The 24239-nt window shown below is 32.6% G+C and overlaps 4 protein-coding genes and 1 non-coding gene across 6 annotated transcripts; 2 read left to right on the top strand and 3 right to left on the bottom strand.

The window, feature by feature from the left end:
* Nucleotides 1-406: 406 nt before the first annotated feature.
* On the top strand, nt 407-1918 carry LOC9311341. The gene is made up of 2 exons (XM_002876880.2): nt 407-424; nt 1619-1918. The coding sequence occupies exons 1-2, from the start codon at nt 407-409 to the stop codon at nt 1817-1819; spliced, it is 219 nt and encodes a 72-aa protein (XP_002876926.2). The 3' UTR covers nt 1820-1918.
* A 1545-nt stretch (nt 1919-3463) lies between these two features.
* Nucleotides 3464-3537, top strand: TRNAI-AAU. Its single transcript has one exon. It is a non-coding gene; the product is annotated as a tRNA-Ile (tRNA).
* A 1222-nt stretch (nt 3538-4759) lies between these two features.
* Nucleotides 4760-6648, bottom strand: LOC9311340 (transcription factor AIG1). Its single transcript, XM_021026542.1, is given in 3 exon segments — nt 4760-5342; nt 5344-5607; nt 6090-6648. Coding segments are annotated over 3 exon segments (1032 nt in total). The 5' UTR covers nt 6576-6648; the 3' UTR covers nt 4760-5060.
* Nucleotides 6649-15902: 9254 nt separating this feature from the next.
* Nucleotides 15903-17757, bottom strand: LOC9311339 (aspartyl protease family protein 2). Its single transcript, XM_021026636.1, has one exon. It carries the CDS (start codon nt 17454-17456, stop codon nt 16101-16103), a length of 1356 nt encoding a protein of 451 aa, XP_020882295.1. The 5' UTR covers nt 17457-17757; the 3' UTR covers nt 15903-16100.
* A 1014-nt stretch (nt 17758-18771) lies between these two features.
* On the bottom strand, nt 18772-22922 carry LOC9311338 (protein CHUP1, chloroplastic). 2 transcript variants are annotated; one of them, XM_021026823.1, is made up of 10 exons: nt 22513-22922; nt 22360-22424; nt 21521-22288; nt 20063-21451; nt 19852-19983; nt 19584-19765; nt 19390-19501; nt 19143-19286; nt 18918-19052; nt 18774-18870 (listed from the first exon to the last, which is right to left on the bottom strand). In XM_021026823.1, the coding sequence occupies exons 1-9, from the start codon at nt 22607-22609 to the stop codon at nt 18927-18929; spliced, it is 3015 nt and encodes a 1004-aa protein (XP_020882482.1). In that variant the 5' UTR covers nt 22610-22922; the 3' UTR covers nt 18774-18870; nt 18918-18926. The 2 variants fall into 2 exon arrangements, with proteins under 2 accessions (XP_020882483.1, XP_020882482.1); XM_021026824.1 differs by having other exon boundaries at nt 18772-19052; nt 21521-22282.
* Nucleotides 22923-24239: the final 1317 nt, after the last annotated feature.

Here is a 24239-nt window from a genome sequence, read left to right as displayed (position 1 = left end):
TTTTTCTTCTTTTTAATTGCGTCAATATCATCTGAGGACTAAAACTGATTACAAACCATGTACTTAGCTAATGGGCCCATATTAAGGCCTATCAATGTTCAATTTTTTTTTGCCAATCTATCTCAAATCAATTTGACAATTTGTAATACTTCAAATTTAAAATTAACAAAAATATTAATTAAGGTATCAAAGGTTTTTGAATGAGAGATGCAGTTGAAAATGGTAAATTATCAAGGACCGTCTCAACCGATCCAAGCGTCCAACCACAAAATATCCTCATTATAGCACTAAATTAATTGCTGAAATTTATTAATAATTGAACACTTTTTATCAGAAATAAATAATAATAATTGAACACTAAATTTATTAGTATTTCACGAAAATTATCGATAAAGAAAGTAGGAAAATGGGGTCGAAGTGTCAGGTGGGAAGAAACTGAATCTGCATCATTGTCTCATTGAAATTCTGTTGTCGGCCAACTTTAACTATGTAGCCCATATGTTTTATTATGATTTATTTAAATTTTTGTAAAAATGTTTTGTAAATTTATTTTTTTAAAAAAATAAAAAATTATGTTATTGAATCATTTATAATATTATATAATTAAAAAATATATACAATATTCAATATAAAAATATTTTGTATATATATTCAATGCATTGATTTTTATAATTAGTTAGTTTCAATAATTTCAAAACTAAACTAAAAATAAAATAAAAACCAATTAGGTAAAATAATTGTAAATATGAAATTTTCTATACTCTCTAGTCTAAAGTTTTTTGTATAATATGTTGTTAATTTTTGTATCTAAAATTATTACGAAAAATTCTTTTAATAATACAAAAAAAATTAACAACATTATAAAAAAAACTTTAGACTAGAGAGTATTTAAAATTTTCTATTTATAATTATTTTACTTAATTGGTTATTGTTTTATTTTTAGTTTAATTTTGAAATTATTGAAACTAACTAATTATAAAAATCAATGCATTAAATATATATACAAAATATTTTTATATTGAATATTGTATATATTTTTTTAATTATACAATATTATAAATGATTCAATAACATAATTTTCTAAATATTAAAAAACTAATTTTTTTTTTTTTAATATTTATGTTCGTCAATGCCGGTCAAACTGGTCAATGCCGGATTCCGGCGAAAAGTGTACCGGAAAAAAATGTTCGTGATGTTGGCGACATGACTACATATAGTTCGTATATGTGGGCATGCGATACATATAGTTTGTGTAGTTAGGGATATATTTTTAAACTTCGGATGTGTCGCCATGAATTGTAGCATACTTCGTGTAGCTAGGTATCTTTTTTCTTATAATTTATTTTGTCATGTTTTTTGTATAATCTTTTGTTAGATGAATGATAAAGTTTCATAGCTTAAAGCCTTAATCCACACATATTTTTAGATATTTTATAAAACTGATAAAATATTTCATCTAAATAAAGAGATTGTTTGGTAGAAAATATGAATATATGAATGTTATCCCGATACATCATAACTATAATTGTACATCCATCTATTAATCGTTAGAGAGTTATAAAGTCTATGTGCAGTGAGAAAAAATCTATGTGCAGTGAGAAAATCTTGACGCACAAAGTTATTGAGGAGGAAGAGACAGAAGAAGTTGAACAGTCAAAAAGACAAGAGGATAGGCTCGATCACGTGCGGCGGGCCAATCCGGCGGTCCTACCACCGTCGCCGTCGTAACCAGAACCATCGTCCTCTTCTCTTGTCACTTTCTCACATCTGGGTCCAAATTTTATTTATTGATGTTCATATCATGGAGTTTCCGATATAATGGTTTATTTTTTATTACCCAATTGAACTAAACATTCCCACGTATCATTTGTGAACTATTTCTTGTTTCCATTTTTAGTTTTATTTCAAGAACTCAATATTAATCCTACTTCAATATTTTCACTAATCATAAGAGTTGATGATTCACAATGATTCCATAATTTTTAGTAGTCATTAATTTTTTGGAATCGCGATTTTATAGTATTCAACTATTCATTAAGTTATTTTGCAAGGCTAATGAAAAATCTTATAAAAGAAAATTAAGTTAATTAGTTTAGTTCCATTAATGATTGCGCTAATTCATACCAGTGTATATTTGTTTGGCATGATGTGTTTTTGAACCAAGTTCATTGTTCCGAATTATGAACATAATTCTTATGGTGTCTGTCTTCAACTAATCACAAATTCCAACGAGCTAGAGTTTTTTTTGGTCTGCATGTAAAAATACATGCTTTTGTCTTCGGTCTCATGCAATGTTTTAGATACTATTATTATATACTATATGTTTAAAAAAGATTCAACATTATTGGTCCACATACTTATATATTCACTTCCTTCTACTTCAACACTTGGTGGACTTCTCTCCAGGTGCATTCATATTTGTGTTCTTCTAATATGTACCCTTGTTCAAAAACGTGGGCGCCTAGCCGCCTAGTCGGCCGTCTAGGCGTTCCGCGGGACACAACCGCCACGATTATGTCTTTAATCGGACTAATTAATCGTTGACCGATTTTTGGACCGCCTAACTACTTTCGGCGTTGAAAATCGGATTAATAACCGATTAAATAAAGTTCTAACTTGTAAAGCTTTTATTTGTTGGGCTGTAATTGGGCCTCAGCTTTACCGATGGTTTAATCATACAAGATTGGTGGAGAGTGCAGTATTTATAAGCAAAGTCTTCAGTTCTCTTTCTCTTGCCTAACCGATGTGGGACTTTTGATGTTAACGAATGTTTTAGTTCGTTCTCTTTAGAATTCCCATTTCTCTTTTATTTCCTCTTTTTTGGTCTTTGTAATTAATTCTATTATTTATTACTAAAAAATATCAACGTTGGATCATTTCCTAATCCATAAAATCTGGATAATAAACATTAATTTAAATACTACATTTATATACTAATTGACTATTTTGTATTAGACACACAAAAAAAGAGTTTCCTCAAGATCAATTTTGCCAAAATTAATTTTTTGTTGACAATTATTTGAATATTTATATACATATATAGCATAATATATTTATTTTTTAACATTACATTAAACACATTAATGCATAAAACATATATTTATTTAATTTTAACATTAAATAAAATAAAATAATACATAAAACTAATCTCCGATTAATATCCGATTTTCCGCCTAGGCGCTAGGCCCAACTCAAGCGCCCGACTAACGCCTAGCGATTTTTTGAACAAGGATATGTACATAGCACATGATTTAATTTTCTCATCTTATTATATAATACAATATATATATATATATATATGTGTGTAATAAATAGACATCATATGGAAATTTTCTTGTTTTGTGTGAACTGTTTTAACAAAATCATCGTCGATCTGTTTGATTATCTTCTATTTCTAACCCTCACAAGTTCATATACTATACTCTATGTACTTAATGTATTAAATGAAGACACTTAACAGATTGGCCTATTAGCTCAGTTGGTTAGAGCGTCGTGCTAATAACGCGAAGGTCACAGGTTCGATCCCTGTATAGGCCATTTTTTAAAGATTTTCCTTATTGAGCCTCAACATTAGCCCATGCTTCGAAAAGATATCATCACCCACCGGCCTACACTTTTTTTCTTAGAAAACAGAAAGCACATATCGAAATAATACTGAAATGTTTGGGCTTACAAAATACTCATTTGGCCCTTTAACTCGTAATTCTTAATTGTAAGTCCTTACTTTGTTTTTGTCATTATTTTCTTTAGTCTTTATTTTTTTTCATTTTCCTGTTAAATTAATAGTTATTGTAGATATTTTACGATATATTTGGAAAAAAAAAACTTTGTAATTAAACTCATAATTTGGATTAATCTAGTAACGTGGAAAAAAAATATTTGAGAAAAAAAATTACTAGAAAAAATATTTGGGAAAGTTACTAGATTAACCCAAATATAGTAATTAAACTCATAATTTGGGTTAATCTAGTAACATTTCCTATATTTATAGATCTAATCGAAATTTTCCTTAGTAGATAAACTTTGTCTTTTGCTGTCCAAGTAAGACCCAAGAAACACCATTTTTGGAAAATCTTTGACAAAAACACCATTAGTAGACCAATAACCATTTTGCTAATAATCCTTTGTCAAAATTGTAAAATCCCGGTCTATAAGAACAACAGCTAAAATCTGGAAAACTAATATGCCTTCTTTTGTTCGACGTTGAATTTTGGACTAAAGGAAAAACCAATAGATACAAAAGTGACGAGATCATGACGTAATGTGCTTGTGGTATCAAGTATCAACTGTCTCTGTAATAATGTAATAAATAACGTAAGTCAGTAACGGCGAAAGAGACAATATTATCAGAGATCCCAAAACTAAGTTTCTATAAATAGAACAAAGATCTAAGTTTTCACTTCTCACGAAAAAGATTCGATCTACTCCTCTCGATTTCACTTGATATAACTTACAAATCTTCCATCACATAACTCTCTACATCAATCTAATTTAGGACATATCGCATTTATTATATATCGGATATGAAGAAAAAATGAGGTTTTTATGAGTGTATATATATTTGAAACGGTATAGACTATATATATTCCCATGCACATTTAAAAACTGATTTCGACATAATTGTTGTAGATTGTCAGAATATTAACAATGGATATGTGTAAGAGATTTGTTTCTGTCATTAAAGATAGAGATAAATATATAAACGATTACTCTTTTTTTTGGTGAAGTATAAACGATTACTCTTATAGTATCAGTCATATATAGTAGAAAAAACCTTCTTGATTAATTAATACAAACCCAAGCTCTTTACATTTCCTATATTAATTAAGACGATAAAATGTCTTAACTATATAAACCAAACCCATCACTATAAAACCCTAAACAAAGGGTTCTTCATAGATTAAAAAAAACATAGAAGAAGAAACCCAATCCCAATTATAAAAAAAAATAAAAACCATAAGGATACTAAATATTAATATCACCATTCACCAACCCATAATCAATCCCATTTTGCAAGTCTAATTAACTAACCCTAATTAATAAAGACTTGACTTAATTAACTAATTATAACATCGATTCATCATCTTACTAGTCCTTTGCCTCTTAATACTCCCCGAAGATGATTTCTCCAAGTTATTGTTATCATTGCTCTCATCATTATTATGAACACACTTCTCTATAACCGCCTTTAACGCTTCTTCTATCGAACTCACACGATTATTCATCATCCTCTCTTCATCATAAGCCTCCACGTCATCACCATCGAAGTTTCTATGATATGAATCATGATCCTCTTCATCATCGTATTCTCGGCTCAAGAACAAGATGTTCTTGACTCGACCCACCAACGGTTGCGATCTCAGCTTTGAGAGTTCGAAGACGAAGAGACTTTAAGGCATTGATGACGTCATGCATGAGGTCAGTCCTGTCTTGGCAGCAAAAGGATGCCCTTATCACCAAGTTTCCTTCTTCGTCGTTGTAAGACGATTCGACGGTCAGGTCATCGCACTCTGTTGGGACTTGACACGTGTCGGTGATCTGTGATGTTTGTCGTTTTAGCTCCTTCATGTGTTGGATCACTTCCGCTAGCAAAGAAGCTTTGTCCGTCTATATATATAAAACAAAAACGAATCATAAATATTTAATCCTTTTATTCTCCATAATAATAACTAGCTAGCACAAAAATGCCACATCTGTGAACTATAATTACATACCAAAAATATCGATTTGATGCATTTAATTTTTAAAAAATTTGGAAATTTACAACTACTAAACGATCATAGTTGAGCAAAAAGATAAATAAAAATAATAAAATTGCAATATATATATGATCTATAACCACACACCAGACATATTTTTGAGGAACTTATCATTTTTGAAAATTGAACAATTACTACTACTAGATCCTCTTTATCAAAACTTCACCAAAAAAAGATCCTCTTTATCAAAAAAAAAAAAAAAACAATTACTACTACTCTAACCAAGAATAGCTGAATAAAGAGAAATTTTGAAGAATCATTAATTAATTAAAAATTTTCCATAGGGTTTTCAAAATCGTAAATTAGTTTTTGATGTTTCAAACGACTTACTTTGGTTGTGTTTGGTAATATACTTCGCAACTTAGCAAGATGAGTGTTGATTCTCTCCCGTCTTCTTCTCTCAGCTTCACTATGACTCTTTGAAGCAGCTAAAGCCTTAGCATCCATGACTTCTTGTGCACTCAATTTTCCCATGATCTCACCATCGAACCCAAAGGACGAGCCACGACGCATGATGGGTCCGAGAGCTTCGGATAAAATCCTTAGATGGTTCTGATGATTATCCATGGAAGGAGGAGGAGAGACAAAGCCGTCGTTATAGTCAAAGGAAGAAGAGGAAGAAGCTCTTCTGTTGAAGTAGTGGACCGGGTCAGAATAACGGGTCGGGTTAGATGGGAAATGGGTCGGGTCAAAAGAAGGTAAAGATGTAGACGTCCAAGGGAGGATTTGTGGATGGTGATGAAGAAGAAACTGGTCTTGATAGTCTTGTAAGTTGTGAAACGTTTGAAGACAGTCTTCTTCTTTCATTGCATACATTTTTGGTTTTTTTTTTTTTTTTTTTTTGGAAGGAGAAAGAGAAATAGAGAAGAAGAGACAAAAGGTCACAAACATCCCATTTGATAATGCATACACATGTATATATAGTGCTATATCATGTGTCCTCGGTAAAATTTAAACCAAAAAAAAAAACATTTTAATATTAAAGATTTCTTTCCAAATAAATAAATTCTTAAAAAAAAAACTTTTTCACCGGTTTGTAGTTTGTACAACCAGACCGCCATTATCTTTGATAAATACACATTAAGGAGAATCTGTTTGTGAGAAATACAAGTTATATAGTATGATTTAGTTCCATATAATAGTAGAATAGTATATAGTGATTACGCAAAATTATATGTAACCTTAATTTATTTTCAACTGTAATGTACTGTTATGGTTTTTTTTTGTTGTTAGTTTTTTAATTTGTAATTAAACTAGTGGGTTTTTATTTTATTTTTAAGAATTGTAATATTAATTTTGAGATTTCTTTCATTTTCTTTATTTACATGTTATCTATTATAGGCTTTTTTTTTTCTTTTCTTTGGGACCACTATTTTTATCAAAACAAATGAAACTGCAAGTGCTGCACATCTTCTTTGCTTTTCTTTTACGACTTCTAAATGGGGAGCTGTCATCATCTTGTGGATTTCTCTGATGGATTTGGCTTCCTATGAACAGCTATTATTTATTTATGTTCTTAGAATTGATTTCATGTTAATGAACATATATGTGCACCTTTTCTACTTGTTAATAGAAGAATTTTTGTTCGCTTTTCCACTTAATTTAATCATGCTTAGAGTAAAAAGTTGTTGCGATTTGAAAACGAGGAATACCACGTCACCACCTTTCTGCTAAGTCCTAACTATATCAAAATATTACGATATGGTTATATAGTAGTAACAGTTGAGAAGATATACAATTTTTTCTTATATATATATTATGATCTGTGAAAATGCGATCAAGAATATTATGCAATAGTAGAAAAAAATTTCATGCTGCATTGACTATGGACTGATAGAATAAGAATAGGGTTATGATGATTTTAGCAAGATGATTCTGGTCAGCACCTTCGGAGACAAAAATAATACTAATTGACAAAATTCATTTGAAACTTTTCTACAAGTTAGAATGGTCAAATAGACACAATCATGTTTACATATTATTTTTTTGGCATTTGAGCATGATCAGGACCCAAAAAATATAGAGAAATCTATTCACAAAAAAAACTCTCAGATGCTAACTGTGAAAATAGAAGTGATGCCTAAAAAAGTAAAAATTGTAAATAAGGTGTTTTTCTTCAACATAAAAAGGGTTTAAAATTTTTAATTAAATTTTTACCCTAATCTAACATGGTAAGCAAGACAAGAGCTTTTCCTCTGCCTAGTTTCTATAAATATAACAAGAAATCTTCGAGTTTATGCCACGACGACTCTACAAAGAAGAGAAGACTAAAGTAAATTTATATAATCAAATACAATTTGACATGCATTTAAAGGGGAAGAAGAAAGAGGTCATGATTATTGTTTTTCATCAGGTTCTGAAACAACGCGTTAAAAGAATTTCATTTGGCTGCTTAATGTTTTGTTTTTTTCAGTGGAAAGCATAATAATATAAAAAACTCGAAAAATTAACCAAAAGAATAAAAAACAAACACTGACCACAGGACACACGGATTGTCGACCGACCAGAGACCAAAAAGACTTTTACTTTTAATCATTAATAATCCCACTCGTTTCTTATAGCCAAACCCACTTTCTTGTTTTTCTTTCCTTCTTTAATCTAGTTTTTAATCTAATCAAGATTTTCTATGTTATAGATTTGTCTCAAGTGCACTGAAGAGATTCTCGCTTTTATTTAATCTTCTCATACATATCCAACGAATATCTTTGATTATGATCTGAATATATCTTTGGTTGTATTAGCTAATATAATCATACTAAAGATGATTCAAATCCTAAAATAATTAGTAATAATTCTCTAACCTAACTCAAGTTTACCATCCGCCAGTTTTTCAAGTAGATGGGCATATACTCATTTTTAGAGAAAATAAGAGGTAACAAGACTTATATATATAATGAAAAAAGAGTGGAAAAAACTATGCAATAGGATACTAAAATGCAACCGGATTCGAGTACTATTTTTGTGAAAGATGAACTATATTTTTTTCCTAAAAGATGAACTATTTTTGTGAATCAGTCACATGTTTTATCACAAACTGATCTCAGACATAAACAGATAATAATTTATAGATCAGAAAATTCTTCATTAAATATATATTCCTATATGAATAGTGATAATAATAGAAGAAAATGAGAAAATTTTGAGTATAAATTATAGGATAGGGTATGAACTAGGGCTTTGGGGTGGTGGTGCAGAGTGAAGCCCACACGACGTTCAACATTCTGGGCTCTTTCTCCACGCTGTCTTCTTCTTTTTCCTTCTCCAAGAATTCTAAATCATTTTGTCTTTGAATTTACTTCTCTTCTTGTTTGTTTCCAATAATACTTCTATATTATCAGTACTTGATTGATTTATATACATGATTCTTTTCTGTTTTTTCTTGTTGAAACTTGAAACAAGCCTCACTATAATTCTTCTCTCGAAAACTTTTTAGATAGGTCCTAATGAAAAGACATTTGAACAATCGATCTTACATTTCATATACTATATGTATTTTGCTGAAATTTGTACAGTTAATTTACTTTAATCTACTTATGAATTTTATTGTAGTATCTTTAATCATAATTGGTCATAAGTTAAACTTGTAAACCTATTAATATATGTATGAATATACATATATAATTATATATATATATATTTGAAGTTTTACTATTTTTTATTTGTTTTGTTTAAAGCATACTATTTGTTTTTTATGTTTTAGATATCCAAATTTTTTGTATAGAAGCAGATCATATATAGATGTTATAAAATACTCCTTCCGTTTCATAATATAAGTCGTTTTGGAGAAAAAATTTTGTTTCATAATATAAGTCGTTTTCAAGTTTCTATGCACTTTATATATTACTTTAATATTTTATAATTATTTATATTATGCAGTCTCTTTTATGATTTGCTGAACTTTTTAAAAGTAGATATTCTTAATCTGCGTGTTTAAAGCTAAAACGACTTATATTATGAAACGGAGGGAGTATTATTTTCTGACCCTTAAAAAGAAATCACTCAACTAATTAAGGACTTGATCACCATGATTTTTTTCATGAGATGCTTTAATTTGGTTGATTTCTTAAAAGAGATTATTAATTATAACACAAGACGGATATTGTTCCGTTTGAATACACCAATAAAACATGTTTAGCCAGTTAAATAAAACACAAATGGTTCAAAATTAACAATTTAACTACTATAAAGCGTACTAGATTTAACTAACTTACCTAGAAGACTTAACTTAACTAAATTGATATTTACGAAAAGAATGAACATTGCATCAAAATCAAGTATACGAAAGGTATACTATATATCACGAAGCCATATTTTATACACTGAAAAAAGTGATAAACATCATATCGAAAGCAGCAATAATAATACTACTAGTTTCTAACTTTCTAATGACTATGGACATAACCTGATAATGTTTCACGGTGCCCAATACTATATACAAAAATACATTTTTTTTTGTATATATTATATTGTCACGAGACCATGCCCTTCAGCGAGTACGTGCTTAACTGTTGGACCATAAAATGTAATAATTTTATGGTGAAGAATTATATGATAGGAAACCATTGTTGGAAGAAACCTATAATCATTACCTTTAAAATAAAGTCAGTGTTCATGTTCAAAAGGCCTTTGAAAAAGCTAAAATCATTTTCATCTTGACAAGCATGGCTCATTTTAAACCAAATCAGTTCGTTACTTTGGCTTTAACTAGTGTGATAAAAATAAATGATCTGATAAAAAAATTCAGCAAAACTAAATAATATAGTAAAATCAGTGAAAAAAAAAGGAAAATTAGATTGAGTACCACATTTGGCCCAAAATTTAGGTTCATTATCATTTTCGAAGCCCAGTTAGCATCTATACCACAATTGAGGTGTGTAATGACCATTTTGCCTTTCTTTTTGTTTGCTCAAATTTCGGGGACAAAATTCATAGATCGAGGACACAAAAAGGTGTTTACATACAGTTGTCCCTGAAGTTTGAGTTTCTCCATAATTTCATCTTATTTTTGCATGTTTGCTTGTTTTTTTCCCTCAATTTTAATTCACTGTTCTTGGATTTTAGTATGTAAACTCTAATTGTGGTCTTTTTATTTTGTTTGATATTTATATTTCGTTTGATTATTGTTCCCGAATAGATTTTTTGTCCCCCAAATACTTGTCCCTAAATGTTACACTTTATCTGCCACATCAGCCGAGGGCAAAACCGTATTTTTCATACCACAATACCACATGAATGTGGTACAAGTGCTAAATCATTCTCAATTGTGGTAGAGATGCTAATGAATTTGAAAAATGTGGTAGATTTGGCAAAAATCCCAAAAAAAAAATCATGAAGTGAAATGACCTCTTATAGAACTAGAAACCATTGTAAATTATCTTTTTGAAATCAATAACTCAAATATGCATGCTTTACCTTTATTCAGTAACTTTTTGAAATTGGATAAATTACTTATATAGCAAAGTTGGTAAAAAATATCATGAAGTAAATGAAATGTATTATAAAACTTGTGATCTTTCTTTCATATTACTTGCAAATTGCAATAACGAATGCAAATTAAAATTGGGTTTGTATTGATATTTTGAATCCAACAAGATCGGCTGAAATTTATTTTATAGGTTATAAAGTATAAACTCACTAGAATTCATAAGTATACTCTTATTATCAACCCGTTTGCGTGGAAATTAAAACATAAACATAAATTATACATAGATATAGTTAGTTAGGAAATTCGGGACCATTAGACATTAATTAATCTGTCTAAAATATGCCATGCACCATACTAATGGTAGTGACCAATGGACCTCGTTTTTTTTGAGAGCTCAGGAGTGTGGCGATATGAATTCGAATATTTATTGACAATATAAACCAGTTGAGTTCCTATCAGTGGTTATAAATGAATTAGTATATGTATGTATGTAACCAGAAGTTGTCCTTTTACACGTGAATATGTGACTACACACAACAGATTTGTGCAAAGGTCCTTACGACCACATCATTACATGTGTATGTGTAAATACATACACATATATGTGCAAGGTCTCTAACGTGTGAGCATTAGATAATGATTCAAAACAAAAGTGTTCTTCCATTTTTAGGTTTCATGGAATTTTGTGTGTGTGTCTCCACTGGCTAATATTTGTATCCCATGATTGGAAGTAAGTCGAACTCTTCTTCCAGAGGAAGCCACAAGAGTAGGAGGCTTTAATTTTGGCAAGATTTATGTAATTTAAGCACAAAACTAACTATATAAGAGACCAAAGGGGTGGTGGCCTAATGGTAGTAAAAAGGGGTTGGTTTTCTTGTGATATATATCTCGGGTTCAACTCTCCTTAAACAAACAGTATAAGAAAAAACAATGTATCTACCAATTTATTGTTATTATTTTTAATTAAAATAAGATCGAGTTCAAAGTTCAAACTAGTAGATTATATTTTAGCCAAAAAAAAAAATTAGTAAATTATCAAACTCTCTTATTTTGATCTGGTATAACTAGCTAGTAGATTATCATTACTTGATTAATTACTTGTTATAATATTAATTAAACGCATATTTTAAAATATAAATAACAAATATCAAAGATTCTTTTTATCAAAAAAGGAAGAAGATTATTTTTCACTAAATTTTAGAAATATATGCCTGAACTTCTCGCGTATGAAAACCTAATCTCAGTGAAGTGGCATACAACATCATGAACTGTGAATTAATGTAGAAATGTATATATAACAATCCCCATTATGCTGCCTTTTATTTATAATCATACGAATTAATTGAGTATGACTAATACACACATTCACTAGCTACATCCATTATCATGATCATGTTTAAATCAAACAAAACCAAACGGTTAGCAATAATACTAGCTCAATCAGTTTGTTATGTGAGAAGAAGCTTAATTACCGATTTGAGTAGGGTAGAGTCATATGATTGAAGATTTTTGGAAAATATAACATAACAAGTCATATATTACCTTTAACTGTGTTTAATTAGAAATATCAATGAATATTCTTAAAAATACCAATGTGTTATTTATGCCTAAACTTTTTAAAGGTAGATCAAAACATGTAGCATAATGGTTTGTTTAAGTGTAGTTAATTTGTATATCAATATCTAAATTTAAAAGTTAAAATGCAAATTGTTGACAAAAGAACATAAAACTATTAACCATCAATGAAAAAAAGCTTCTTATTCAATTCAATCTTAGAAAGCTAGCATTATATATTCCTTTTTTTTTTTGTTAAATCGCATTATTTCCTGGATTTTTCAAAGTTTCTCTATATGTCTTCTCTCCTTTAATAATTAAAAAATAAATATAACGTGAGATTAGTTTACCATGCTCTACGTTATGGTGCAAGTCATAATTGGGTCAATAATGTTATAGTATCGATATATACGAGTAAACTTCACAGTCACTAACTAACATTCATTTATATATATCATGTTGAATATGATATAAATAAAGATAAAATTAATTAATCGGTAACTCAGTTCGACCATAATTTAATTAATCATTAGAAGTTTACCCAGTCGGAATCAAACACCATATAAATATAGATAATTCACATACTTGTGTTTAGTCTATCATCCGAAGAAATGTAGATAATTCAAACATTAGTTACTTAGTACACGAAATGTTGGAAAGGTTGTTTTCCAAGTCCAACGATGCAATATTGCAAATATGAAACGGTGACGTGTGATGAGGTAGGTCTTATGGAAGCAAATATGAAATATACTATAAATAATTTTTGTCGGCGATGAACAGTGTCGGCGATGAACAGTGCCGCGATTTTTAGGGTTAGGGTTTTAGGGTTTTCGTTAAGAGCAAGTCGTGCTGTGTATGTTGTAAACTGTGTTGTTCTATTGATTAATGAATGAGATTTCGATACATATATATACATGATGAGGGGAGACAAATCCCCATTGGGCTAGTAAACCCTAAAGCCCAAAAGCCCACTAAGTACAATATAGGCCGTCATAAGGAGAATCTTCAAGAACATGGGCATGGGCCTTCTAGGACATGGACATGGGCCTTCTAGAATATGCATAAGGTCCACGGTTATGGAGTCCATCCAACATGTGGTTTATAACAGTGTAAGCATATAAGAAATAAGTAAGCATCACTTTGTGGTCACACGCATGGGTTGTCTCTGGTCCCTTTGCGTTTCCTTTTTTCACATTTGTGGCCATTTGTAGTCTTCTTATGTCACCCTTTTACATCTATATTAAACACACACATATATGAGTGTGTTTGCACTTTCTTAATATTTTAAGGTTTTTTAAAGTGAATATAAATTCTTTAATAGAAAAAAGTTTGGTTACGATTTGTGAACATTATCCCGGGTGGTGGGGTGCTCTTTTAGGGCTTTGATCATCATGACGCCATGCTTACTCCATTCATTTTACCTCTTAGCATTACATATCATACTCATTATAAAACTTAACATGTTGCACTTAATAGTCTTGTTCACAAACAAAAATAATTGTAAATAGGCAAGTTAACTCGAATCACAACAGATACTTAATTTATAACACTTTTAGATGCTTTCGAATTAATAACTTGTATTCATAATCTACAAACGTTTGTACATAATTAATTAAGTTTAAACTCTTAATCTTGTGTAAAAGCAATAAATTTCTTGACCAAAGGTACGTCTTCAAATCTCGGTTCATTCTATATGGTGAGAAATGAATCGGCGAAGGCATGGAAATTGCAACCTCACCCAAGTCATTGAGTGCATAGTTCGAAATCATCTCTCAACTTTAAAAGAACCGGGTTCAAACAAACTAGGAGAGGAGTTGCATCTATGGTTTGGATCAAAAAGTTAGTAGCCATTAGCTCAGTTTCAAAACAACTTCTTTCAAATAATCTTTGATTAGGGGTTGCATATAATGTAAAAACAACAATTTTTTTGTTGAATAAATTTTACATTCATTAAAAAAAAACTCTACCATTACACCAAATTTCTTAATGCAAAATATTCATGGTAACTATAAATTGCATAAAAAATGCTACGATTTCTAACCCTAGTCCACGCGTATCAACCTTAAACAATATATCAATAATATATAGATATTATACTGTAATGCTCTAAATATATACCATTTAAGACCATCCGCCAAATTTAACAAAAAAAAAAAAACGAAATAGAAGAGAATTTAGGCTTACTATATATATGCTAATATTATGAGTCTTCAATTTTAAACTAATATCCCACCAAAAAAATGGATAGAGTGATCTATGTCTTTTATATATTACTTTTAATTCTTAAGTGGTGAGAATTTTCAAATTTCACATGTTTTATAAGGCTTTTAGTTGGACTTAAAAAAAAATAGTTGGACTTAACGTCGTCCCTTGTGGTCGTGGATTTGTAAATAGATAAAAGTGATTTTAGGCAGTTTGGGCCAATAAATTATTTTGGGCTACGTAGTCATTTTAGGCTTTGTCATATTCAGCTTGTTACAACTTTCTTTTACTATAGTACATTTTCAAGAATCCATTGACTCCCTACTCCTAGAGATTCTTCCTCTTTCTCATTCAAACCTGTTTAGTATCTCTATAAACGATTTATAAGTAGAACAAAGTCTATTCTTCTTATTTGATCTCTAGGATCTTGGACCAGGTTAGTTTTCTAGTTATGTAACCTCTCAAAATCCATGAGAAAGCACATTCCAACTTCTCAAGTAAGAAAAAAAAAACTTTCAAGTATAAGAAACATAAAAGACAACAAATGTAATTCAACGTCTTTGAAGAACATGTATAGAACAGAAGAAAGCAAACTTTTGACAAGTTCCCGAGATTAGAAGTAAAAAGAAAAAGATTGGGTTCGAGCAACAAGATTACACCTAAGGGCTAAGGGGATGAGCCATTGCAGCATCATTCCTACAAAGAAAAACAATCTTGTAACAACGAAATATTCTTCTACTAATTTTTTTATAAAAAGTCCTAAAGATTTTCTTTGTTTTATATTATTTGATACATTGCATTTTCAAACTTAATGTCACTTCATATTACAAATTTATTATTATAATTTTCACTTATTATTTCCTACATCAATTATAAACGTAGGGGTGATTCAATTATAGATTATAGAAAAATTAAAATCCAAACATTTAATAAAAACATCATATAGAATTAAGTATAAAATGTATATAACCTTCATAATATTTAATTTTAATTGAAATTATACAAACTCCAAAAAGATTATTTTATTTCTATTTTCGGTAACAGTGAACCGTCACCCAAATTTCGTACTTCCAAGAGAGAAAAAAAAGATGGCAAAAAAAAAAAACAATATAAAAGAATCTTTATGCGAATCGAAACGGAATATTCCGGTGAAAAATCAATCACGGCAAAGCACAACCACGACGAGAAAAACCTAACCGTGATCTATCTCTATCGAATTCAAACAAGAAACCTTGTTGCATCAAATTCCCGATCACCGAGAATCCAACTTTCGGATCCACCGATTGAATCGCCAAACACTGAATCTGCTCCTCCGTCTCAATAAAGTAATTCCTCGGCGGCGGAACAAACACAGCACCACCGGAGAATTCGAATTTCAACCTCGGCAATATCTTTTCCGGTTTCGTAACGCCGGAGACGTTAACGCATAAATCGAATCCCGGAGTGAGCTCATCGGCGTTAGGGAGCTTGATCCGTTGTTTCACGGCGGCGATAACCAATCGATAAGCCGGATCAGCTAAAAACGCTAAGGTTGTGCCGGAGTCCATGACGGTTCCGCCGTTACCTGAATCGTCGATTTCCCAAATTGAAGGATCGATCCGTAATTTCGCACCGTTAACGAAGACAGATTTCAATTTAACGTAGTAAAAAGTCGGCGATAACGGATTCGTGAGCAACGGAGTGAAGAAAAGCTTCGAAACGGCGTCGCCGCCGTCTCCGATGATGAGGTAGCTCGTCGGCGGCGGAGAAAGAGTGTAATCCATTAAGCAATAAGAAAACTTGTTACCAAAACGACGGCCCAACTGAGAAGCAAAAGAAATAGGCCCACGGCCCAAGCCCATTACTCCATTGGCTCCATTAAAACTCGTACCCGATACGGATTGACCCGAGATCCGAAACCCGCATCCGAAAGCAACGCTTTTTAACTTGGCTTCTTTACCAGAGCTTGTCTTCAACGACGTCGTTTCTCTAGCGAATAAACCGGAAGTTAATGAACCGTCTGCGTAACCATACTCGTAAGGACACGTGGAATGGATCCGGGTATGGTTACATCTCGGAGCCCGACCTGGTTTAGGTACTAAACGACAAACCGGGTCGTAGCAATGAGCGGGAGAGAATGTGGAAGAGTGGCGAGGGAAGAAGACGGTGGCCGGAGAATGATGAGAACAGTTCCGGCAAGCTGAACATTTTACCCAAACGAGATCACTTCCTGTGTCGGCGATTAGAAGTAACGATTGAGGCGGTTGTCCGATTCGAAGATCCACAAAGTATTGACCCGACCCGGAAGATGCGCCGGAGACAACCGGAGATTTGACGAATGGGACGGGTTTTCGACGGAGAGAGAGAAAATGGAGACGGCGAGTGTCTAAAGCTAAAGCTTGTGTTGGAGAAGGAAACGGAGATTTGCGTAGTAATGGAAGCTTTAGGTACTTTCTGTCGTTACTCACGGCGGCGAGATTCGCCGGCGGGAGGAGGAAGAGAGAGAGGAAAGAACAGAGATAAAGAAGAGGAAACATTGAGAGAGAGGAGAGAGAGTGAGAAGGGTTTTGTGTTGTTTGTGTCTGTGTGTTTTAAGAGATGAAGAAGAAGAAGAAGAGTGTATACAAATACGGTATTTTATACGTATATGTATACTAGTTTTTGTCAGTATGTGGTCGAAATGTGAGTACATTGCAACGTGAAGACTGAAAGATATCTGTTTTGGGGGGTATCAAAAATAAAGCTTTGGATTTTGCAATAAAACTCTTAGCTGTCTAAATGTGTTTTTGTTTTGTTTCTTTGTTCTTTTACTTTTAACTTTATTTGATTTATTAATCATTGATTAGATTGATAATTTTCAGACATAAATATAAGTAATGGTGTAGTGTTTTACGTTTGTCTTCATATAATTTTTTGGTTTTTAGAGAAGTGTGATATAATGCCAAAAATGTTACTCTCTCTGTTCCTTCAAGATTGATGTTTTAGAGTTTTCACATATATTAAGAAACAATCATTGTTTAATTATTTGTCAATTACTTTTTTATATTAAACATTTTTTAATAACTTTGATCCAATAGTATTAGAAAACAGTTAATCATTACGTCTTGAAGTTTACGATATATTAATTTTAATCAATTAAAAATAAAATAAAAATCTAAAAAATCAAACTTTGTGGAACAAACTAAAACTCTAGAACATCAAATATATGGGAACAGAGGGAGTATATATCTGTGGACTATGGTTGTTTTTAGACTTTATAGTGAATGCCATCTTAGTCTTAGATCCGTGAATTTATTTCATTTATTAGAAGAGGGTCGGATGATATAAATTATTACTATGATGATAATAATTATAATAAATGTAGATCTTGTTTGGACGTGAAAAGTACTGTACCCAAGAAATGGACCCTGTTTGTTAGGTGGTGGCAGAAATACTTAATTTCCAAAAATAAAAAACATGATTATGGAGTATTTCTTTTATACATACGATTGCATAAAATTACAAAAGAAAAAATAGAACTAGTCCTTGTTGTTATATGCTGTAAAATCTAATGAACCATTATTGTTTTTATTTTGTAATTTACTCAAACATGGAAAAAAAAAAAGCTTTAACCAAAAAATATTGTGATACATTTAAATGATAAAACTTATAAAAATACTGTAACACATTAAAGAGTGAAGAAGATTCCGGCGATACTTTGCATGGCTGCACATGATATGAAACATGTGACTTTTAAGACAAACCACAATTATTTTATCTTTTTTTTTTTTCAGTAGTTTGGGAGATTACAAATTTATTGCGAATTTATTATCTAAAATATAGTAAAAAAATAAAAAATAATAATTGCAAACCTACAAAAAAAAATGTATTTCTTTATACAAGAATCTATAAATTTCACTGTACTATAAATCATGTATGTGATACAAATGATACATAGAAGAAAAAAGAAAGAGGTTTACAAAAAAAAAAAAAAAAAAAAAAAAGAAGAAAAAAGAAAGTAATAAAACTCAGTTTACAGATTCTTCTTCATTGTTATTATTATTATTATTCTTGTCTCCTCCACTTTCAGTTTTGGCTCTGCTTCTAAGTTCTTCAAATGCTTTCATGCTCTCTGCATCAAACCCTCCAGCAAACTGTACATAAGAAGACAAACATTTTCACTTATATATCCAAACAATTGAAATTTGGTCATTTAGACTTCTTATGGTCTTGTTTTGTTTTACCTGATGGACTCTAAACGCGAAGCGAACACCTTGGAGAAGCAAGAACTCTCTGTTAGGATCTTTATCAGAGCCACTCACTGAATCAAGCTCATAAGCTACTCGTTTCATGTACTTCTTCGCGAGCTGGACTGAGGAAAGCTTGATCTGTGTTGTGATGAAAATGAAACAAAAACAAAACAGATCATTTTCAAGATTGTTTTACAAAAACAAAGACAAATGGAAGGGAAAGAAAGAACAAATGTTTTACCTTCCCTACGACGCCAGTGTCAGATAACCAATCAACTGGAATCCCGAATTCTTTATATCGTGAAACCGCCATGTCTCTTGTACGTAAAAGCGCGTATACACTTTGTTCAACCCTGTGAAAAAGCAGAAAATCAAACATTAGTAAAGAAAGATTTGGTGTGAATTATTCTGTTTTCGGGTTGACATATTACTTACTTCTCTAGCAACTTGTACATCTTCTTCAAAGCGGGTTCACAAGGGAGATTAGGATCATCAACAAAGGAAGTCACTTGCTTCTCCAGTTTCATGAGATCTTGATATTCAAAAGCTGCTTCTCGTAGCGCATCAGCTTTACCTTCTGGCCAATCAAAGTGTTTAAGAACTGCCCTTTCATCAACCTAAACAAAAAGACAGCGAATGATTTGTGAGTTAAAAACATCGAAATAGCCGTTAGAAAGTAATGTTGAAAAGAGGAGTTAATGACCAAGAAGGAGAGCTCTTCATCTAGCCAGCTAACGAACGCCAAGAGATCTTCTATGTCGGTGAAAGAAGCAGCTCGGACTTCAGTTGCTAATGACTGAACAAAGTCCCCTTGTGTCTCCACATCCGCTTTTACCTGTAATCAAGTTTAAACAATTGAATTCTTTGTTTGAAATCCAATTGCATTAAACATTATATTGAAAGTGTGAACTTACTGCTAAGAGGAATGTTGATCGGTTCTCGATTTCCCCAATCATATTGTTCCTAGCTGCTGATGAATTACCAGTTCCTGAAGAGATCAAAGAAGGTGCACCTTCTTTCTTCGATTCACGTTTCATCAATGATTGATAAAACTCAACAAGCTCAGGAGCTCGGTGAACTTTGTTGCCGCCTCCCGCTCCTCTTCCAAGTGCTCCAGGAGGCGGTGGTGGTGGCGGCGGCCCACCACCAGGTGGAGGAGGAGGCCCACCGCCAGGTGGTGGAGGAGGTGGTGGTGGACCTCCACCAGGTAAGGGAGGTCTTGCTGAAGGCAAAGTGGTATTTTTACCAGCTCCAGATGATCTTGGAGGTGGGCGAGGTACTCTAGGAGGTCGTTTCTCAATGTCTACAAGCTTCATTTTGGTTACGGTTGCAGCGTTTTCGCTGGCTTTACCTTCGTTAGACTCATTTGACTCGTTAGACTGATCACCTGTGGCTGTGATCACGGAGGGAACCACAACCCTTTTCTCCTTTAGTTGAGCAAGTTTAGGAGGCAAAGCCACATTACCGCCAAATCTCTCTGCTCTCGCTTGATCTGCTTTATGCTTAATGTGCTTCTCTCTTTCAACTGCCAACTTATGCCTGTCTTTGTACGCAGGATACTTCTCATCCAAAACATTGTCAACCGATTTAGACATCACGTGGAACGATGTTGCAACGGAATTCAAACCTTCACCCGGAGAAGAAGCTTGTTGTTGTGTTCGGATTCTAGGAAGATTCGGTGTTTCAGGGGTACCAGGAGATTCTTGATCCACTTGACCAAATGTTGTGATGGCTACGGATTCACCAGCGTTTCTAATCATCAAAGATTCTAAAGGACCTCTCTGTTTATTCATGCTCGAGCTAAGTCTTCCCGGTGATCCTCCATAGAATGATCTTGAAGGCGATGATTGAACGCTCGAATCATCCTTGCTTTTGCCCCATCTCTTGAGTTTCTGAATCAATCCTGGTTTCTTGCTAAAACTACTCAACCTACTTGTGGAACTATCCATCGACGCATTATCGAAATCATCGCTTCCCGGAGATGAAGGTTGAGAGTAGTTGCTTTCTAAGTCAGTATCTCCTTGGCCACGCTCTGAACCAGCATACTCTAGCATTAACCGTTTTGCTTTTGCTTGGGACTTGGGGCTTAGGTTCTTGCTTAAGTCACGAGCTGAGATTTTACCAGCTGGTGTCTGGTAGTTTCTTAACTCATACCGTAAACATGCATTGACCCAACGGAGATAAACCAATTCCTCAACTTCACTGAACCTATTCATTTGAAGCCCTTCCACTTGCTTTAATAAATCCTCATTGTTATGCTTCAAATTGTTAACCTCTTCTCTAACTTTCGCCACTTTATCGCTCTACATAAAAGACAGAAACTCTTAATCTATGAAAGAAAGAAACTTTGATTTAAAAATGATTACACTTACCTCGGTCATGTTTGAAAGAGTTGCAATTCTTGCTTCCGCTGAATCGAGTTTAATGGATAACTCTCTCTTCTCATGTTGAAGCTCTCTGTTTTTTCTCTTGAGTTCCATAACTTCCACTTCCAAATCCTGTACAGCTTTAAGCTTCCTCTCTACTTCGGTATCTTTATTCATAGCTTCTTCTTCTTTCATTTGAAGACTTGATACATGCTGCTTAAGCAACAGTAACTGTCCTTTCGTCTGGTTAGCATCGAGTTGGATTTGCCTCTGCAACTCTTTGATCTTGTTTCTCGCCACTTCAAGCTCCTTTCTTACTATACCGTTTTGTGAGAGCTCTTCTTGAAGCTTTTTCCTCTCAGCTTGCAGAGAATTAATAGTGATGTTTAACATATCGATCTCAACAGTCTTGATCTTGAGCTGTCTTTGTAACTCAACGATATCCGATTCTTGCTCTTTAAGTCCATAATACTCGAGCAATTCACCTTCGAGTTTCACTTCTCTTTCTTCTAGCTCCTTAACTAACTGTTTCAACCTTTCGAGCTCACCATCGTTATACGCAATTTCGACTTCATATTTCCTCTCTTTCTCAGCTTTCTCCAAGTTATTATCATCACCAGGCAATGGATACTCAATCTCACCAGATAAAAGATCTTCAAACTCGGGTAAAATATCATCATCTAAATAGTCCGAGAAACTTCCACGAGTCTGATTGATTACGCTGTTGATTAGTTTCACCTCTTCTTCTTCTTCTTCCTCCTCTTGCACCTGAAACTATCATCCAATTTGTCAAAAACATGTCAATCAAACACATGAAAGAACAAAACTTTCCAAAGTACACTTACATTCTTGTCATTGAGATTGTTGTCGGGATCCACAGACTGTTCTTTATCACCTCCTTCGCCATTATCTTAGAGCAAAATGCAGAAAACAAAACAAAGTCAGATGCTATATAAGGTCTTAAATACAATTAGTGCTTGTATAAGAAAATACAGTACCTGATGGTTTGCTCGGTTTGGAGGGTTTAACGTTGAGCCGCTTAACAGTAACTGCTGCAATGGAAGCAGCAACAACAAACCCTATCCGGACAAACATATATTAAAATCTTGAAATGGGAATAAATTCCCTTCCCCGTCTCATCTACAGAACCGGAAAGTCTCCTTAAAAATATCACTCTACGGATACTAACTCAACCCATCGTTCCTTCAAGAAAAGTCTCTAGTCCAGACCCTGTTCATGAACCTTATGACAAATGGATAAACACACTTGCTTCTGTAAGAGAAACTTCCAGGTACTGACAAAACTTTACAGTAACTATGTCCACCCAAGAAAAGAAGGAAAAAAATAAGACACTTATCATCACAAAATTCGATCTTATCAGCTTTATGGACCTCTCAAGTCTCATGCATCAGAGTCCAAAACTCTCAGCATTAAATAAATTGAAAACAACCAATAATAGTCGCTGTTTTTAGCTCAAGACAGATGAGGAAATAGACATGTATGGTAATAGATGGGGTCTTAAGCCATGACCAAGAAATAGCCGTAAAAATACTCAATAATGTCCATAAGGGTCAAAGCAAAAGATTAAGAATTCTGTCTCTTGTGTCATACCAAACTAGACGGTGAACTAAACACATAAGATAGTTAAAGATAAGACCAATCTACTCAATATAAAGATTAGTGATCTCAAAATTTGGTAAAGGTCATTCAAGAAATAAGTTTGGTCCATTGCATAAGAAAAATGTGAGATTTAGATTATGTTGAGATGTTTGGGGACCAGGTACAAGTAGAGGTAATGGTAAAGGAAAATCAAATCAACCAAACATGAAAACCAAGAATGGCCTTTTCATTATCTTATCAAAACGCTTTTTTATCAGCCATAGATTCCACATGTTTGCCTTTTTAGCCTTATCTAAGAAACAAGTGTGTGAATAAGAAGAGATAACAAAAGAGAACATGTTCTTGTAAAGAGATGTAAGAATCTTACATGATATGGTGTGAAAACTCATATTTAGACCCTTCAACGGATTCTGATTCTTTTTTACCAATCTGCACAAAACAGTTAAAAGATTCAGATACAAGTGGAGCCTAACGAATTTATCTATCTACTGTATTATTGAATGGCAGAGGAATTTTCTGGTGTGAACAAGTCAGAGAGGATATATCTCTCTCTCAAAACATACACTTGCAAAGCAAAAAGACAAGAACAGCTTTAATTGTTTCATGTCTGAGAAAAAAACATTGGAATTCATCAAAGATACACTAAGAATTGAGAAAAGAAACTTTCTTTTGTAAAACTAAAGACGTAACTCTAAATAATGACCCAGTTTTGATTTGACTGGTACACTGTAACTATTAACGATCAAATTCTCAGATACTCCTCAGAAACCCTAGAAAACCCTAGAAAACTGAGTGTCTAAAGGAAGAAGAAAAAGCGAATTGGATCATGTGAAATAAAAAAGTTTCGATTTTTAAGCAAACCCAGTTCGTGAAATGGTAGTAGAAGCATACCAGACTTCGAATTAGCGAACACGATTAGTTTCCGTCTTGCTTTCTTCTTCTTCCGTTGCTGGGACTTCGACAATGGCGTAAAGATTTCATTTTTATTTAACGGTTTTTGTAAATCGCTCTTCAAAATTTGAAATTTCATTGCTAAAGTGTGAGAATAAGTTCGAAGCCAATGATTAGATTCTTGATAACTATTCTCACTTTTTTTTTTTTTTGG

The sequence above is a fragment of the Arabidopsis lyrata genome, assembly GCF_000004255.2.
Source record: "Arabidopsis lyrata subsp. lyrata unplaced genomic scaffold ARALYscaffold_5, whole genome shotgun sequence".
Taxonomy (NCBI): Eukaryota; Viridiplantae; Streptophyta; class Magnoliopsida; order Brassicales; family Brassicaceae; genus Arabidopsis; species Arabidopsis lyrata.
Note: the sequence above shows the minus strand (reverse complement) of the source record. Positions and strands in the feature narration are given on the sequence as shown.

Bases quoted from the DNA above. Each gene is read 5' to 3' on its own strand.
- LOC9311339 (XM_021026636.1), bottom strand. From the start codon at position 17,456: ATGTTTCCTCTTCTTTATCTCTGTTCTTTCCTCTCTCTCTTCCTCCTC.
- LOC9311338 (XM_021026823.1), bottom strand. From the start codon at position 22,609: ATGTTTGTCCGGATAGGGTTTGTTGTTGCTGCTTCCATTGCAGCAGTT. The intron at 22,289-22,359 runs GTAAGTGTACTT...ATTGGATGATAG, and splicing joins ACAATCTCAATGACAAGAAT to TTTCAGGTGCAAGAGGAGGA. The intron at 19,766-19,851 runs GTCATTAACTCC...CTTTTTGTTTAG, and splicing joins ATGAAGAGCTCTCCTTCTTG to GTTGATGAAAGGGCAGTTCT.